Below are 19,722 nucleotides of genomic sequence, written 5' to 3' on the forward strand. Positions count from 1 at the left end.
TTGATGATGAGGGAGTCGAAAGAACAACAGGTCTTACCCAACAGGGTTGCGGTTTCCCCCGTTCTGTACGTGGGCGGGATGGGGATTGTTTTTATGGTTTGACATTTAAGGTCACTTATCAATTTGAACCCTTCCAGTAAACCTCCTCTGCCTGGCTGGCTGTCATGACACATCAGTGACAGAGGTCAGCTCATGGGGCCGAGCAGAGTTAGTTATCACACAACAAAACACACAGACAGAATCGGATATTACGAGTAGGACACCATCTCAACACTGAATGGAATTGACAAGGAGTGGTATTATGCAATGCTGGTCAGATGCTGTTCACATCTGAATGCTATTAACAATGTTGTTCTATTGCAACTGGTTACAATAAAACTACAAGGGGAAGTACACTGTGAACACGTTAAATTACAAAATAAGAATTGGACATATTCTGGCAAACTAGAGAAGCTACACTAGTCTATGGCTTGGTGTGTTATGAAGTGTCATGTGTTTCCAGTGCAGCCATGATGAATATACAAAAGACACCAAGCACAGCTTTGATTTTCATCCTTTTCAATACAATACAGATTTTCATAAAACATACACACTTAACACAGCTGAACACACACACACACACATAAGCAAGCAGAACCACCACTCCATATATGCACACTTCGACAGCTATCCCAAATGAAGTAGAGAAAAAGGCCCTCCTCTTCCCTCACTCAGCACTGTACCAAACAGGAACGGGCAGATGGAACATTCTGCGGCACAGCTGTGTCCACTAACCGGTGTGTGTGTGGGTTGTAGCATGCAGGCAGTGTGCATTAGAGGTTGACACGGGAATAGGACTCCTACAGGACCAGCAGGGAATGTCAAGTTCTAGAGTCAAGTTCAGGACAGTTGATAAATTAAAGACTTTGTCCAAAACTTGAGACACAGCTAGTCAGCTAGTGTAACTGAAAGACTTTGTCCATATTTTTTGAGTAACAGTTAGTCAACTAATGTAACTGCAAGACTTTGTCCATTTCTTTAGAGACCAGGGGCCTCATTTATAACCGTTGGATAAATTTAACATTAAATATCTGCGTGCCCCATTTATGAAAAGTCAGTGCACACACAAAAATAGAGATTTATAAACTTGGCGCACGCCATACTTACCATGTTTCCCGTTATAAATCCGACCTGTCATAAAACTGTGTGCGAGTGAACGAGCATTGTAACTCTGCTTGATTAACACCCATAATTCACCTTTTCTGGTGACAATAACACCCTTATTTGCTGTATACTTTGGAAGTATTGGAATTAGGCCAACATTGTATATCTAAAGGACATATCAATGGTGAACTTGATCAAATGTCTTTGGATGCGTTGGCAGAATGTTTTTTTTTTCCAGTGACATTTGCTGTATCTGACCGTTTCTGAAACACAAAAACAACTGCAAATTGTTGTGGACCTGTAAACAGATTATTTGAATTCAATAATGTTTTGCATTTACTTTCTCCCAAACCTAAATATGTTGCACTGCCCGTAAATTCTGAAACATTGTCTACTCTAAAAATTAAGTACAGAAGGCCAACTTACAGTGGTAGTGACACACTTCAATGTAGAAGATCAACTGTCTGTTCACCTGTATGTTATAAAACAGCACTCCCTTTCAGATGCATAGAGCAAAAACTTGAAATTACAATGACCTATCTATCTAATAGCCCCAACTAAATGAGATGTCCATGGTATTTTGTTGTATTGCTACTTCGGGAATATGAACTCATCATGGCCAGAAAAGTGCAATAGTTATGATATGTATTGTGCTTATAAATTAAATATCGTCTATGCTGCTCGTGAAATTTGACATTACAGTATTTAGATGTAGCCAACAAACGTCAATGAAAATGGTGAACCATCTATTCTACCATTAAGATGCGCTTCGAATCAGATCAAAAAGTAGGGGTCTCCAACAGGTAGATTGCGAGCTACCTTTAGCTCGCTGCCCACCTACGATTAGCTAGCCAAGCAATTCTGAAAGTACATTTTCTCATGTGTTCCATCGCAAACTGTCATAAACAAAAAGCTCCTGGCTACTATTTAATCAAAGCCACGTTGACATTATCCCAAACCTGGTTAGCCACAATTGACTTAAAAAGCCAAACGCAACACAATATCTGCCAATTAATTTCCATCAATATTGCCCAGGTCTGTATGTTTGGTGCGCGCGTTTGTTTATCACGCCGTATGTAGTAGCCAGTTAGCGATGCTAATGATAACAGTCGTGTGGGTAAACAGAAAGACTTTCCCCAAAAAAACCTTCTCAATTAAATGTTACCTGAAATAACTATATCATGATTATTTGTATCATTTCGGTGGCCATTGTTTTACAAACTCTGCCATGACATGTGGTGCAGCAGTAGACCCAACAGAAACATCGCCAGACTGACACATTACTCTCTTGCTAGATGCGCAATTACATTTGTTAGTATTTTTTCCAGACCTAAAATGGTCTTCTGATGTGATTTAAGCATAGACATGGACTCAGAACATCCATTTTTGTTGTTTCTCTAAGAATAATTGTAATATTGAGAGTTAAAAGACTGAAAGAAAACCAAAACCAGGAAGAAAAATAATAATAATAGAAAACAGAACTCGGCATAGGGGAAAAAAAATACTTTAAATACCGGCAGCGTATTTGTTTACCACCGTGGAGAGGGTCCAATTAAATGAGAGATGGGGAAAATGGTAGCCTATCCTAACTTGTTGTAGGCCTATAAGGCTATTTCGCGAGAATGAAACCGTCAGAGTCAGAAAAGTTGAGGAATCTATTCTGCAATGATCATGGAAATGAAATAAATGAAAGGAAATAGATTTCTAATTATTTTAGAATGCAAAGATACAAATAAATAGATTTTAACTCTTCTTACTAACAGCAAATGATTGCATCTTGTTATTATATTTAGCTACGTGTTTTTTTTTGTTCTGAATAAGTCATCATATATTCCCCATTTGCACAAGGCTACTAGGCGACTTTTGCCTTTTTGCAATGCAATACTTCAATCACTGGAAAATGTGCATATGCATGTTCTAAAGTTCGCGGGAGGACAAGCACATTCTCAGTATATTGTTCCTCTGTGTTTAGTGGAGATCTTCTGTGTATAAAGTGATGCGGGAGGGCAAAAAAGCATCTAACGAAGCACACCACAGCTGAGGCAGGCGTTAGATTACGAGCGTTTTCAAGTGGAACGTTAATAACGATGGTTTTGAGAAACAGCTTGGAGATTTAACGACGAAGGTTATAACGATGCACTTCGTCTTAAGATGATTTGGGAAACCGATCCCAGGTCTGTTTGGTTCTAGGGTAGTGATGTGCAGTTGGCGAACGACTCGTTCTTTTTTAATTACTATTTTTACTGACTCGAGAGTCATGATTCATTTTTCAGAGTGACTCGTTCATTTTAGTCATTCGTTTCGCCTGCTGGCTGCAATGAATAAAACAGGATTAATAAGCACTCCTCCACAGCAAAATAGATCGTGCTGCAGAAAGTATCGAACAAAAATATATACAAGTTTTGAACTGTTAATTGATCGCATGGTGCAAGAATGAGTGCAATTAATTGACTATTGAATGTTATTGACTACCAAAACATACAGCCTGCTTCTGCTCAACAAACTCGAACTCGAGAACGAATCGTTTGGGGGGTTGTTGCAGTTCATGAACGATGTTGTGCTTATCTGCTTCCCGGCAGTCAACTCATGCAATTGAGTCGTTCACAATCAAGTCCAGTTGCAGCAGCAACTAAACCTCATTTCAAAGGCAGTATCAAGAAATAATCGTGTTTGTATGCATGTTTGTATGCCTAGCAATTATCTGAAGGTCTCAATCACAAATGACAGCTGCAATAAGGCTCCTATGGTGAACGAGGCTCGTAGAATCATAATTCTTTCGAGTTTTTAGTTCCTAGTTCGCCGGTAGGGGGTCCTCCGTACTCGCAGGATTAGCCTACTGACTCAAATGAACGAAATAACGAAAGATTTGTTATTTTGACAGAACGAGTTGAAAAGATCTGAGTCAGTAAAAAGAGCCAAAACTTCCCATCACTATTCTAGGGGTATTTAAAGTGTATTTGGAAACGAGTCGTTTTAAATATTTATAGAAATTATTAGAAAATAATTTCAAGTACTTCATATAGAATAAGTTGATTCTGCCACAATATTTGAAAAGTCATACACAGAAAATAAGTATTTGAAATTCAAATATGCATGTATTTGAACGCAGGTATTGTAGTGACACAGCTAGTCAGCTAGTGTCTACCAGAATATGATATAGGCTAATCTAAACTCAATGCAACCATAAGGTAAAATGATGACAGCCAATACTTCATTGTAATGACCATGTTATTTAACAGCTTATGGTAAGTAAGTAATCAAAATGTGATACTTGAATGCAACAACTCGGCATGGCATCTGCCACCCAGGGAGCATCATGGATGAGCTCATTTCCTTTTATGCATCATTCCCTTTAATGTCTGAATCAGAACCCCCCCTTTGAGGATTATCTCTGCTGGACACCGGGCTACTCTCTGTCTGTCCCTCTGATGAATTAAAGTAATTTAAAGGCAATGGTTTGATGTGCCAGCCCAGGTGTCCTGCCCAGTGCCCACCCTCTCTCCACAAACGAACACACCACCTCTGACTGATTCACTCGAACCACTGCTCAGGTGACGTGCAACAGGGCTGCCAGATTCAATTAAGACGCCCCTGGTCAAAGTAGTGCACTCAATAGGGAATAGGGTGCTATTTGGGATGCAGGTCGGATGTTACTGAGCTAGCTGCCTGCAGTAGGAATTCCTTTTGGGGCTTGGTGTTCAAAGTTCAGTCAAGCAACCACTGTACTGCCGTTCTCCATTCTGTCAGTCAGTGAGTATGTTTACATGCACATTAATAATTATATATTAAACTGATCATGGCAGTAAGTTGTGTATGACATTAGTCATGTAAACACCTTACTCTGCTTATCTTAAATTGGCCTAAGGTCATAATCAAAGTATATATATATATATATAAACTGTATATATTAGTCCTGAGCGACATGGCCAAAATATCTTATCATGGTATTTTTCAAATGTTTAACGGTATGATGGTATTTTATGTATTTGAATAATACAAATTCTAAATTTGCTTTATGAGTAGTGCGTGACCATACAGTGGTAACACATCCATTCTAAGTGATTTCAATGGGTCTTTCTCCATTCTGATTGTTTTATACTGTTCAATTCAACTTCAACCTAAAATAATTTCCTGCACTCATTTGAGATCAATCCACACTGCCATGTAGGGCTGCATGATATGTGCAAAAAAATTGCCTTATTTTTAACCAAATTTTGCAATTGCGATTTGACTTGCAATTTAGATTAAAACACTTGGGTGAACTGTTGGAATCATGGAAATATAATGTTTACTCTAATTCTGTAGTTAGAATATAATAGTGGGCACTTTGAATACTGTGTTGTTTGACATGACAACAAATGAAAAAAAACAGGGAGGAGTTATTGTAACAGGCTAGGATGATGTTCAGTGTTTCTTAGGGAACCCTATAATCTTTGCTACATTAAAATGTTTCTTCATGTAGCCAACATATTCATGCTTCGCCTATTCCTCTTTGATTTAAGAAAATACTGTTGCACAAACAACATGCTGATTTAGTGCTATAGCAGAACTGGTAGCAGGCTGTATTAGCTAGCTATGTTTGCTCTGACTCAGTACATTTATTAGCTAGCTAGCCAGCCAACACGATTTAGTTCAACTTGCAAAGAAAAGACAAACTAGCTGTTTACAGATGTAAGAAACACAAACGAATCATGTAATTATAGAACACTTGTGGATTTATATTAAGAAGTAAAGTGGAAACAACATCATTGTCATCAACATTATTGCATGTACTGCATTGACCATACAGACTGAATGCAAGTCTCTCCTGGCCAAGCAACAACAAAAGCGCTTGTTTAGTGTGAGAGTGAGTGAGTGAGTGAGTGAGTGAGTGAGTGAGTGAGTGAGTGAGAGAGAGAGAGAGACCAGATGGGATGGTGTATCAGATGGGATGGTGTATCAGATGGGATGGTGAACCAGATGGAATGGTGTATCACTGCAGAATGCTGTGTGCCTTGAATTCTAAATAAATCACAGACAGTGTCATCAGCAAAGCACCCCCACACCATCACACCTCCTCCAGTTTCATCATAGCCCTTGATGGTTTTTGCGACTGCACTTGAAGAAACATTCAAAGTTCTTGACATTTTCCGGATTGACCTACCATCATGTCTTCAAGTAATGATGGACGGTCGTTTCTCTTTGCTTATTTGAGCTGTTCTAATCATAATATGGACTTGGTCTTTTACCAAATACGTCTATCTTCTGTACACCACCCCTACCTTGTCACACAATTGATTGGCTCAAACGCATTAAGAAGGAAAGAAATTCCACAATTAAATATTAAATTAACAAGGCACACCTATTAATTGAAATGCATTCCAGGTGACTACCTTATGAAGCTGGTTGAGAGAATGCCAAGAGTGTGCAAAGCTGTCATCAAGGCAAAGGGTGGCAACTTTGAAGAATCTCAAATATAAAATATATTTTGATTTGTTTAACACTTTTTTGGTTACCACATGATTCCATGTGTTATTTCATAGTGTTGATGTCTTTACTATTACTCTACAATGTAGAAAACTGTAAAATGAAGAAAAACACTGGAATAAGTAGGTGAGTTGAAACTTTTGACTGCTCAGTTTATATACAGTACCAAAAAAAGAAACGTCCTCTCACTCAACTGCGTTTATTTTCAGCAAACTTAACATGTGTAAATATTTGTATGAACATAACAAGATTCAACAACTGAGACATAAACTGAACAAATTCCACAGACATGTGACTAACATAAATGGAATAATGTGTCCCTGAACAAAGGGGGAGGGTCAAAATCAAAAGTAACAGTCAGTATCTGGTATGGCCACCAGCTGTAAAGTACTGCAGTGCATCTCCTCCCTATGGACTGCACCAGATTTGCCAGTTCTTGCTGAGAGATGTTATCCCACTCTTCCACCAAGGCACCTGCAAGTTCCCAGACATTTCTGGGGGCAAATGGCGCTAGCCCTCATCCTCCAATCCAACAGGTCCCAGACGTGCTCAATGGGATTGAGATCTGGGCTCTTCGCTGGCCATGGCAGAACACTGACATTCCTGTCTTGCAGGAAATCATGCACAGAACGAGCAGTATGGCTGGTGGCATTGTCATGCTGGAGGGTCATGTCAGGATGAGCCTCAGGGAAGGGTACCACATGAGGGAGGAGGATGTCTTCCCTGTAACGCACAGCGTTGAGATTGCCTGCAATGACAACAAGCTCAGTCCGTTAATGCTGTGCCACACCGCCCCAGACCATGACGGACCCTCCACATCAATATTGCTCCAGAGTACAGGCCTCGGTGTAACGCTCATTCCTTCGACAATAAACGCGAATCCGACCATCACCCCTGGTGAGACAAAACCGAAACTCATCAGTGAAGAGCACTTTTTGCCAGTCCTGTCTGGTCCAGCGACGGTGGGTTTGTGCCCATAGGCAACGTTGTTGCCGGTGATGTCTGGTGAGGACCTGCCTTACAACAGGCCTACAAGCCCTCAGTCCAGCCTCTCTCAGAGTATTGCAGACAGTCTGAGCACTGATGGAGGGATTGTGCCTTCCTGGTGTAACTCGGGCAGTTGTTGATGCCATCCTGTACCTGTCCCGCAGGTGTGATGTTCGGATGTACCGATCCTGTGCAGGTGTTGTTACACGTGGTCTGCCACTGCGAGGACGATCAGCTGTCCGTCCTGTCTCCCTGTAGCGCCGTCTTAGGCGTCTCACAGTACGGACATTGCAATTTATTGCCCTGGCTACATCTGCAATCCTCATGCCTCCTTGCAGCATGCCCAAGGCACGTTCACGCAGATGAGCAGAGACCCTGGGCATCTTTATTTTTGTGTTTTTCAGAGTCAGTAGAAAGGCCGCTTTAGTGTCTTAAGTTTTCATAACTGTGATCTTAATTGCCTACCGTCTGTAAGCTGTAAGTGTCTTAACGACCGTTCCACTGGTGCATGTTCATTAATTGTTTATGGTTCATTGAACAAGCATGGGAAACAGTGTTTAAACCCTTTACAATGAAGATCTGTAAAGTTATTTGGATTTTTAAGAATTATCTTTGAAAGACAGGGTCCTGAAAAAGGGACGTTTCTTTTTTTTGCTGAGTTTACAAATACAGTGGGGGGGAAAAGTATTTGATCCCTTGCTGATTTTGTACGTTTGCCCACTGACAAATAGATTATCAGTCTATAATTTTAATAGTAGGTTTATTTGAACAGTGAGAGACAGAATAAAAACAAAAAAAATCCAGAAAAACGCATGTCAAAAATGTTATAAAATGATTTGCATTTTAATAAGGGAAATAAGTATTTGACCCCTCTGCAAAACATGACTTAGTACTTGGTGGCAAAACCCTTGTTGGCAATCAGAGGTCAGACGTTTCTTGTAGTTGGCCACCAAGTTTGCACACATCTCAGGAGGGATTTTGTCCCACTCCTCTTTGCAGATCTTCTCCAAGTCATTAAGGTTTCGAGGCTGACGTTTGGCAACTCGAACCTTCAGCTCCCTCCACAGATTTTCTATGGGATTAAGGTCTGGAGACTGGCCAGGCCACTCCAGCACTTAATGTGCTTCTTCTTGAGCCTCTCCTTTGTTGCCTTCGCTGTGTGTTTTGGGTCATTGTCATGCTGGAATACCCATCCACGACCCATTTTCAATGCCCTGGCTGAGGGAAGGAGGTTCTCACCCAAGATTTGACGGTACATGGCCCCGTCCATCGTCCCTTTGATGCGGTGAAGTTGTCCTGTCCCCTTAGCAGAAAAACACCCCCAAAGCATAATTTTTCCACCTCCATGTTTGACGGTGGAGATGGTGTTCTTGGGGTCATAGGCAGCATTCCTCCTCCTCCAAACATGGCGAGTTGAGTTGATGTCAAAGAGCTCCATTTTGGTCTCATCTGACCACAACACTTTCACCAGTTGTCCTCTGTGTCATTCAGATGTTCATTGGCAAACTTCAGACGGGCATGTATATGTATTCTTGAGCAGGGGGACCTTGCGGGCGCTGCAGGATTTCAGTCCTTCACGGCGTAGTGTGTTACCAATTGTTTTCTTGGTGACTATGGTCCCAGCTGCCTTGAGATCATTGACAAGATCCTCCCGTGTAGTTCTGGGCTGATTCCTCACCGTTCTCATGATCATTGCAACGCCACAAGGTGAGATCTTGCATGTAGCCCCAGTCCGAGGTATATTGGCAGTTCTTTTGTGTTTCTTCCATTTGCGAATAATCGCACCAAATGTTGTCACCTTCTCACCAAGCTGCTTGGCGATGGTCTTGTAGCCCATTCCAGCCTTGTGTAGGTCTACAATCTTGTCCCTGACATCCTTGGAGAGCTCTTTGGTCTTGGCCATGGTGGAGAGTTTGGAATCTGATTGATTGATTGCTTCTGTGGACAGGTGTCTTTTTTACAGGTAACAAGCTGCGGTTAGGAGCACTCCCTTTAAGAGTGTGCTCCTAATGTCAGCTCGTTACCTGTATAAAAGACACCTGGGAGCCAGACATCTTTCTGATTGAGTGGGGGTCAAATAGTTATTTCCCTCATTAAAATGCAAATCAATTTATAACATTTTTGACATGCGTTTTTCTGAATATTTTTGTTGTTATGTCTCTCACTGTTCAAATAAACCTACCATTAAAATTATAGACTGATCCTTTCTTTGTCAGTGGGCAAACGTACAAAATCAGCAGGGGATCAAATACTTTTTTCCCCCACTGTATATGCCATTTAGCAGACACTTTTATCCAAAGCGACTTAGTCATGCGCGCATACATTTTACAAATGGGTGGTCCCAAGAATCAAACCCACTACCTTAGTGTTACAAGCGTCGTGCTCTACCAACTGAGCTACAAAAGACACACACCATTACAACACCTGGTTTTCTGCAGTGGCGTGTATTCATGGATGCCAAGGGAAGCCAGGCTTCCCCCAATTTTTTCCGCTGTGTTTTCGTAATTTTCCTTCAGTTCGCAAGAGGCTGAATGTAGCCTCCGAGCAGGCGAATCAGCGCCCCTCTGTCTCTGTATGTGCAGGCCATCTATCTGATGCAGTCTTGTCATATTGTTGCCACCCGTTGCATTGAATGCAAGGGAAGCCAGCGAGCATTTGGCCTCCCTTGATTGAAAAAGGATAGAAAAATAGCCAATCGGCATTGAGCTAAACTGAGTGAGCTCAACTGTGAATGGTCCCAACACACCCAACAAAAAAAGGTGTTAACGGAAGCCAGTTTGGATTTGGCTTCACTCCTATCACAGAGAAATACTTAAATCGATAGAAACAACTTGAATTGTTGCATCTCGTTTTGTTGTTGTCCTCTGGTGGCTAGCTAGCCAGTAGAGGTCGACCGATTAATTGGAATCGGTAATCGGTATTTTTGGCCGCCGATTTACCGATTTTTAAAAAATTATTATTAATTTTTTTTACACCTTTATTTAACTAGGCAAGTCAGATTAAGAACACATTCTTATTTTCAATGACGGCCTAGGAACGGGGGTTAACTGCCTTGTTCAGGGGGATTCAGGGATTTGTTTTTGCATCCTTCCGGTTACTAGTCCAACGCTCTAACTACCTGCCTTACATTGCACTCTTAACATAATCACTATTTAACTACACATGGTTGATGATATTACTAGTTTATCTAACGTGTCCTGCGTTGCATATAATCGATGCGGTGCCTGTTAATTTGTCATTTAATCACAGCCTACTTCGACAAACGGGTGTTGTTTTAACAAGCGCATTTGCGAAAAAAGCACTGTCGTTGCACCAATGTACCTAACCATAAACATCTATGCCTTTCTTTAAAACCAATACACAAGTATATATTTTTTAAACCTGCATATTTAGTTAATATTGCCTGCTAATATGAAATTGTGTCACTTATCTTGCGTTCATTGCACGCAGTCAGGTTATATGCAACAGTTTGGGCCGCCTGGCTCGTTGCAAACTAATTTGCCAGAATTTTATGTAATTATGACATAACATTGAAGGTTGTGCAATGTAACAGGAATATTTAGACTTAGGGATGACACCTGGTAGATAAAATACGGAACGGTTCCGTATTTCACTGAAAGAAAAAAACTTTTGTTTTCGAGATTATAGTTTCTGGATTCGACCATATTAATGACCTAAGGCTCGTATTTCTGTGTGTTATTATGTTATAATTAAGTCTAAGATTTGATATTTGATAGAGCAGTCTGACTGAGCGGTGGTAGGCAGCAGCAGGCTCGTAAGCATTCATTCAAACAGCACTTTCGTGCGTTTTGCCAGGAGCTCTTCGCTGTGCTTCAAGCTGTTTATGATTTCAAGCCAGGTGGGTATAATTTGTGGAACGTTCCAACAGGAATCTATTCCAAAAACTTTGTAAATAACAAGGTTGCCAAAAAACAATGCATACAAAGTTGTATAGCGGCAGAATAAGATACCGGGTAGGAAGTGGTCTATTTCATTGTGTTTTTCACTCATCACGTTTATTCCGAAAAATGTCTGTCCTCACTCTGGTTGCCTATGGACAAACATTAAGAATAAGCTACGTGGTGAGTTGATGCCTATTCGGCAGCTAGTTAGCTAGGTTTGTATGCGTCGCTACTTTGTATGCGTTGTTGGTTGGCAACCTTTTACTTTACGTTTTTTGGAACAGATTCCTGTTGGAACGTTCCACAAATTATACCCACCCCTTCAAGCCTATCAACTACCAGGATTAGGCTGGTGTAACCGATGTGAAATGGCTAGCTAGTTAGCCGGGTGCGCGCTAATAGAGACTTGGAGTAGTTGTTCCCGTTGCTCTGCATGGGTAACGCTGCTTCGAGGGTGGCTGTTGTTGTCGATGTGTTCCTGGTTCGAGCCCAGGTAGGAGCGAGGAGAGGGACGGAAGCTATACTGTTACACTGGCAATACTAAAGTGCCTATAAGAACATCCAATCGTCAAAGGTATATGAAATACAAATCGTATAGAGAGAAATAGTCCTATAATTCCTATAATAACTACAAACTAAAACTTCTTACCTGGGAATATTGAAGACTCGTTAAAAGGAACCACCAGCTTTCATATGTTCCCAAGTTCTGAGCAAGGCACTTAAACGTTAGCTTTCTTACATGGCACATATTGCACTTTTACTTTCTTCTCCAACACTTTGTTTTGCATTATTTAAACCAAATTGAACATGTTTCATTATTTATTTGAGGCTAAATTGATTTTATTGATGTATTATATTAAGTTAAAATAAGTGTTCATTCAGTATTGTTGTAATTGTCATTATTACAAAAAATAATCGGCCGATTAATCGGCATCGGCTTTTTTGGTCCTCCAATAATCGGTACCGGCGTTGAAAAATCATAATCGGTCGACCTCTAGTCTGAATACTTTCCAAATGCACAGAATATGGCACAGCTGTCAATTTGTTGGTCCTATTTTTTTAAATATATATATATTTTTTAAATTTATTATATAAAAAAAATAAAAAATCTGCCGATTAATCGGTAGTGGGTTTTTTTGGTCCTCCAATCAATCGGTATTGGTATCGGCGTTGAAAAATCATAAATCGGTCGACCTCTACTAGCTAGATAGCAAAAAATGGTCACTTTCCTAAATTAGCCATGGATGGAGATAGGGATTTTACTTAATTCTCCTTACTGGCCAATGATTATAGTGGCGATTCTGATCCAACCATAAAATACATTGTGCCCCTGGACTGAGAGGAAGAAGTTCAATATGTAGCTAGATGTAGAAGGCTAATGTTAACTAGCTAACGTTGCCCATGAAAGGAAGTTAGGCTAGCGAACAAGCATTTTAGCCAGGTAGCCTAGTACAACAAAAAATAAAAGCGTGTACTGTATGACAGAGTCAGAATGGCATTGGCATTTCTCTACAAGTAGGGTGAGGCAACATGTTTTTCTACTTGCGCAAACACACACAAATCAGAACCATGGACAGCACCATCACATTTAGCTTACGTTGATTGGAATAAATTGTTTTTGGTATCTTTTAGTTGTCACTGTATTAGACTAAGCATAGGTGATTTGATGACTTGAAATGTTGAAGTTAAAATGGTGCTGGAATAGTGGAGGCAGCTCCTGTTTTCTTTGCGGCTTGCAGTAACTCGCCGTGGTTCTAAATCAATAGTTGCTTGGTAGTCCGAAAAATGCTGTAGGTCATGTAACTGTTTGTTACATGCAATATGCTTTGTGGGCTTCACCATAAAGAGGTTGCTCACCAGTTTTGTGATGAAGCAAAGGTGTGGTTGAATTTATTCTTGCCTAGTTAAATAAAGGTGAAATAAAATAAATGTAAAAAAAGATAAGTTAGATTTGAAAGTTTGCATGCTTTGTAGGAAGAACGATTTCCCTAATAATCTTGTTTACATGGACACATCTGAAATCAGGCTACCTGATGGGGCAGAAAATCACCAATCAAAATTCAAGTTCTACCACAGCGAGCGACCATGATATTATTGGGAAGTTCAGACATATAAAGTTTGTATGTGAAAACTATTTCACTTCACTCCCGCAAAAGGAAGCTTGCGCTGCGCCTGCTAGCAAATACACAGCTGTGACTCTGATTTAAGGGGTGTCCTAATGATTCGAAAAGACTTGGCAGAAAATCAGTAGCGGAGACTGGTTAAGCCAAGCCATAAAAAAAGCCATATTGCAACTATGTGTTGTGATAATTGCTTTGTTTGCTATATAACCTGTTAGTTCATATGCCATGTGACCATGATATACACTGCTCAAAAAAATAAAGGGAACACTTAAACAACACAATGTAACTCCAAGTCAATCACACTTCTGTGAAATCAAACTGTCCACTTAGGAAGCAACACTGATTGACAATAAATTTCACATGCTGTTGTGCAAATGGAATAGACAACAGGTGGAAATTATAGGCAATTAGCAAGACACCCCCAATAAAGCAGTGGTTCTGCAGGTGGTGACCACAGACCACTTCTCAGTTCCTAGCTGATGTTTTGGTCACTTTTGAATGCTGGCGGTGCTTTCACTCTAGTGGTAGCATGAGACGGAGTCTACAACCCACACAAGTGGCTCAGGTAGTGCAGCTCATCCAGGATGGCACATCAATGCGAGCTGTGGCAAGAAGGTTTGCTGTGTCTGTCAGCGTAGTGTCCAGAGCATGGAGGCACTACCAGGAGACAGGCCAGTACATCAGGAGACGTGGAGGAGGCTGTAGGAGGGCAACAACCCAGCAGCAGGACCGCTACCTCCGCCTTTGTGCAAGGAGGAGCAGGAGACGCACTGCCAGAGCCCTGCAAAATGACCTCCAGCAGGCCACAAATGTGCATGTGTCTGCTCAAACGGTCAGAAATAGACTCCATGAGGGTGGTATGAGGGCCCGACGTTCACAGGTGGGGGTTGTGCTTACAGCCCAACACCGTGCAGGACGTTTGGCATTTGCCAGAGAACACCAAGATTGGCAAATTCGCCACTGGCGCCCTGTGCTCTTCACAGATGAAAGCAGGTTCACACTGAGCACATGTGACAGACGTGACAGAGTCTGGAGACGCCGTGGAGAACATTCTGCTGCCTGCAACATCCTCCAGCATGACCGGTTTGGCGGTGGGTCAGTCATGGTGTGGGGTGGCATTTCTTTGGGGGGCCGCACAGCCCTCCATGTGCTCGCCAGAGGTAGCCTGACTGCCATTAGGTACCGAGATGAGATCCTCAGACCCCTTGTGAGACCATATGCTGGTGCGGTTGGCCCTGGGTTCCTCCTAATGCAAGACAATGCTAGACCTCATGTGGCTGGAGTGTGTCAGCAGTTCCTGCAAGAGGAAGGCATTGATGCTATGGACTGGCCCGCCCGTTCCCCAGACCTAAATCCAATTGAGCACATCTGGGACATCATGTCTCGCTCCATCCACCAATGCCACGTTGCACCACAGACTGTCCAGGAGTTGGCGGATGCTTTAGTCCAGGTCTGGGAGGAGATCCCTCAGGAGACCATCCGCCACCTCATCAGGAGCATGCCCAGGCGTTGTAGGGAGGTCATACAGGCACGTGGAGGCCACACACACTACTGAGCCTCATTTTGACTTGTTTTAAGGACATTACATCAAAGTTGGATCAGCCTGTAGTGGTTTTACACTTTAATTTTGAGTGTGACTCCAAATCCAGACCTCCATGGGTTGATAAATTGGATTTCCATTGATTATTTTTGTGTGATTTTGTTGTCAGCACATTCAACTATGTAAAGAAAAAAGTATTTAATAAGATTATTTCTTTCATTCAGATCTAGGATGTGGTGTTTAAGTGTTCCCTTTATTTTTTTGAGCAGTATATATTTTTTATTAACCTTTGTTTAACCAGGTAGGCTAGTTGAGAACAAGTTCTCATTTGCAACTGCGACCTGGCCAAGATAAAGCATAGCAATTCGACACATACAATACAGAGTTACACATGGAATAAACAAAACATACAGTCAATAATACAGTAGAACAAAATAAAACAAAAAGTCTATATACAGTGAGTGCAAATGAGGTAAGATAAGGCAATAAATAGGCCATGGTAGCGAAGTAATTATAATATAGCAATTAAACACTGGAATGGTAGATGTGCAGAAGATGAATGTGCAAGTAGAGATACTGGGGTGCAAAGGAGCAAGATAAATAAATAAATAAATACAGTATAGGAATGAGGTAGGTAGATAGATGGGCTGTTTACAGATGGGCTATGTACAGGTGCAGTGATCTGTGAGCTGCTCTGACAGCTGGTGCTTAAAGTTAGTGAGGGAGATATGAGTCTCCAGCTTCAGAGATTTTTGCAGTTCGTTCCAGTCATTGGCAGCAGAGAACTGGAAGGAAAGACGACCAAAGGAGGAATTGGCTTTGGGGGTGACCAGTGAGATATACCTGCTGGAGCGCGTGCTACGAGTGGGTGCTGCTATGGTGACCAGTGAGCTGAGATAAGGCGGGGCTTTACCTAGCAGAGACTTGTAGATAACCTGTAGCCAGTGGGTTTGGCGACAAGTATGAAGCGAGGGCCAACCAACGAGAGCGTACAGGTCGCAGTGGTGGGTAGTGTATGGGGCTTTGGTGACAAAACGGATGGCACTGTGATAGACTGCATCCAATTTGTTGAGTAGAGTGTTGGAGGCTATTTTATAGATGACATCACCGAAGTCGAGGATCGGTAGGATGGTCAGTTTTACAAGGGTATGTTTGGTAGCATGAGTGAAGGATGCTTTGTTGCGATATAGGAAGCCGATTCTAGATTTAATTTTGGATTGGAGATGCTTAATGTGAGTCTGGACGGAGAGTTTACAGTCTAACCAGACTATAAACCAGATCTTAATCTGACTATTCAAAATAATCATATTATTGTGTGCATGTAACTGTACTCAGTGTGCCTGTCTTTTGAGTTTTGAATAGCTATATGGGATAGGCCTCCATAGAAGAACAGTGAATAACTAATATGGTTGGTGTGCATCTACAGAAAGTCTCTTCTGACTCACAGTGTACTAGTTACGTTACAATTCATGGGATATGCATGTAGATCAACATAATTCCACCTCTTATCCAAATGACCTGAAATGACTCTCAAATTACTTCTGTGTCATTTCAAAGGCCTTGAAGGCACAGGAGCAAAACAAAGTTTCATTGTTTGTTATGGTTCATCAGGTGCTTCTCGGGGCAAACATCAGGTTGACATCAGGTTTCTTACCAGTGAATAACCCTAACACTCAGTTAGATTATCAGAAAACATGATTACATGTGAGGGGACCTCAGGAGACATATCTGTGAACCCGGTTCTCTCCTGGTCACTGTTCGCACACTCACACAGAGTGAGAGTGAGAGAGCCTCTCGGAGATCTGGCATGACAACCTGAGACTCCCCATACACTTCTCAACATGTAGGTTCATGTCCTTCATAAACATCTCATTTGAGCTGCATTTCAGTGGTCATGTAAAATGGAAACCTGTTTCTGGCCAGTTAGTCTATCTACAATTTACATTTTAAAAAAGCATGACCACAGACCATTCAACCAATGTAGTATAATATTGTATAGATGGCACCCTAGAGTGGTATACTACGAAGCAAGCTAGATCTGCTCAGGGTTTTCTAAAGCTAGCTAGCTCAGGCTTTATCCATATTACAACGGTGGATATTGCTTGTCAGCCTGCCGCTAACTCTAGCAGGCTTGTAACTGCTCGTGCATGATGCACGTGGCTAGTTCAAACTCTTCATCGAGACAATGCTGAAACAGCCATCAATGGGCGAGTCAGTGCCACATTTTCATTTGTGCCAAAATCAAATTGAAAGAAAAGGATTCTTGCAAATTCAGCAGGCTATGGTGTGAAATAGTATCGATAAAATAACTGTATTGTCATAAAAAAGTTTTACTGTGCGTGAAGTTTCAAATGCATTCTGTCATTTCTAAATGTGCAATGTGGTAGGTATTTTAACATTACAAAAAAAATTACACACAAAAACAATATTTGATTAATCAAATGTTTCTCAGTCATCTTACTCAAATGAAGTGGATGATGATGTAATCTTTGCGAGACGGAGGGAATCTGATTTCATCGGTCCTCAACTCACGGCTCAGACACTTCATTCAAAATAAATGGAGTTAGCACTTAGTTAGCCTGCCCCGGAGCAGGTTATTTCTAAAGGATTCGTTGCCATAGAAATGTACCTGGTCAAAAGGTAAGCCACTTTCGTGGTACCGGTTATCCCGAGTTGAACTCGAGTTGAACCCGAGTTGAACCCGAGTTGAACCCGAGTTGAACCCGAGTTGAACTCGGGATAACCAAAGTTACCTCAAACCTGATTCGTAGTATAGGGCTTAGGTGTGATTGGAACCATGTATGCCAGACATCCTGCTTCCACAAACACACAGGCCCGCCAACACAGGAAGTTAAACACAGATGGCATCATGAATGCAGTGCGGAGCACTTGAAATGACACCCACACACACACACACACACACACACACACAATCTTTAAAGGTCTGATAATCAGATTTAAGAAGCCACAGCAGCACTGAAAATGCAGTCCCTCTTTTCAATAGACACAAGACACTGTTGGAAACACAAAAAAAAAACAAGTAGATGAGTCACAGTCCTATTAAAAGGAGCATTGTGGCTTTAATATCATTAGGATCTTTTAATGAGCCCTGTGTAGGTCTTTCAAAGGGTATTGTTGTCTAAGTGGGATATGATGGATATAGGCTTGTATCTCAGATGACAGCTTTGAAGAAAAAAACCAGACAGATGCCTCCTAATTGGGTTAATGTGTGAACAAGAACAGGATATCACTGGGGAGATGATACGGGTCGCTTTGTGCCTGTTTATGGATGATCAAAGTGATGATGATACCAGAACTCTCTCTCTAATTACATTTAGCCTTAGTCAGTGCAAAATCCAGCTGTTGCTTGCAGTCCATGTGTTGAGAAAAATGAATAGAAAATGAAAATATTCATAACCCCTCCTCTTCAGGAAGTGAATTGGAAAGAGTGAAGGACCATGACTCTTTCATGCTTTGTCCTCAACAACAAAAAATTGGGACATAAATGAAAAAAAAATTATAATAATTCTGTTATAATCAACTAGTCTACTAGCTACCCAAGTTAGGCTACTTCTGTTTGTGGGTCATGTTGGTTGGACAAAGGAGCAGGCATTATTGACAAGCATGGTTCATAGAATTATCAACAAGCACTGTTATATTGTAGCCTAGCCTAAAACTAGTCTATAAAACTAGTCTATAATCTCATTCAAAACGTATTTAAGAGTTATAAAGGATATAACATTCACATTATCATACAGTGGGAAATACTGTATTTAGCAATTCATAATTAAAAGACTTGAATTCATGATTACGGCAGTCTGACTCCGAGGACAGCACTCTCAACCAAAGTTGACTGAAAGACACGGGTAATGTTAGTAGTCTATTTAAATTGTTATTATCGATATCCATTTACCTGTAGGATAGCTGTTTTCTTAGCGCGAGGTGCATGAACTCGTCCAGCTGGTTTTCCGTTGTCATTTTGACAGCTCCCTTCCGTACTTTCCCGGACGCCTTTCCCACAAAACTCTATGTAGGCCGATATAAAAGACTAATTTGGCTTTTGTTGTTCAGGAAAATATCCTCCGCTTCGATAATCTCTTCTAACCTCGTGGTCGCCATCTGTTCAGTGTGTGGAGGCTGACTGGAGTGACACATCTTTGAAAAACAAAGCAAATACGATTCCCAAAGAGGCACGCGCACCCTCGTAGACACATCAACCGCAGAGGGAGCTCGTCCAAATGTGAGGACCCGTTCATCATGAAAAGATGATTAGTTGAAAAAGAGTGTAAATGTACCCCAATAGTAACATTAGTTGTTACATTCATTTGGGAATCTGTACAAATAAAAAAAAACGAACATAGTAGGGAAGTCGATGGAATGGGCTGTTGCACAGTCACTATGGGGAGCTTTTCCATGATATGGGCAGTAATAGGCCTACTACATTACACAAACTGACTTTTGACCAAATCGAATTGGGGGAAATTACAATACGATGACACAAAATAAATTGCTTAAAACAGATCAATAGCTTTGGTTTTGTACTGTTGATTTTGTTTTAGGT

At 41.2% G+C, this 19,722-nt stretch overlaps 1 protein-coding gene across 1 annotated transcript in view; it reads right to left on the reverse strand.

Moving 5' to 3' along the window:
• Nucleotides 1-19,391, reverse strand: part of dgkzb (diacylglycerol kinase, zeta b) — a 111,338-nt gene extending 91,947 nt beyond the window's left edge. Inside the window, exon 1 of the mRNA XM_029758383.1 lies at nt 19,075-19,391. Coding sequence (XP_029614243.1) covers nt 19,075-19,139 — 65 coding nt within the window. The 5' untranslated portion in view covers nt 19,140-19,391. The remainder of the gene's footprint in view (nt 1-19,074) is intronic.
• Between the last annotated feature and the right edge of the window lie 331 nt (nt 19,392-19,722).

The sequence above is a fragment of the Salmo trutta genome, chromosome 7 (assembly GCF_901001165.1).
Source record: "Salmo trutta chromosome 7, fSalTru1.1, whole genome shotgun sequence".
In the NCBI taxonomy this organism is placed as follows: domain Eukaryota; kingdom Metazoa; phylum Chordata; class Actinopteri; order Salmoniformes; family Salmonidae; genus Salmo; species Salmo trutta.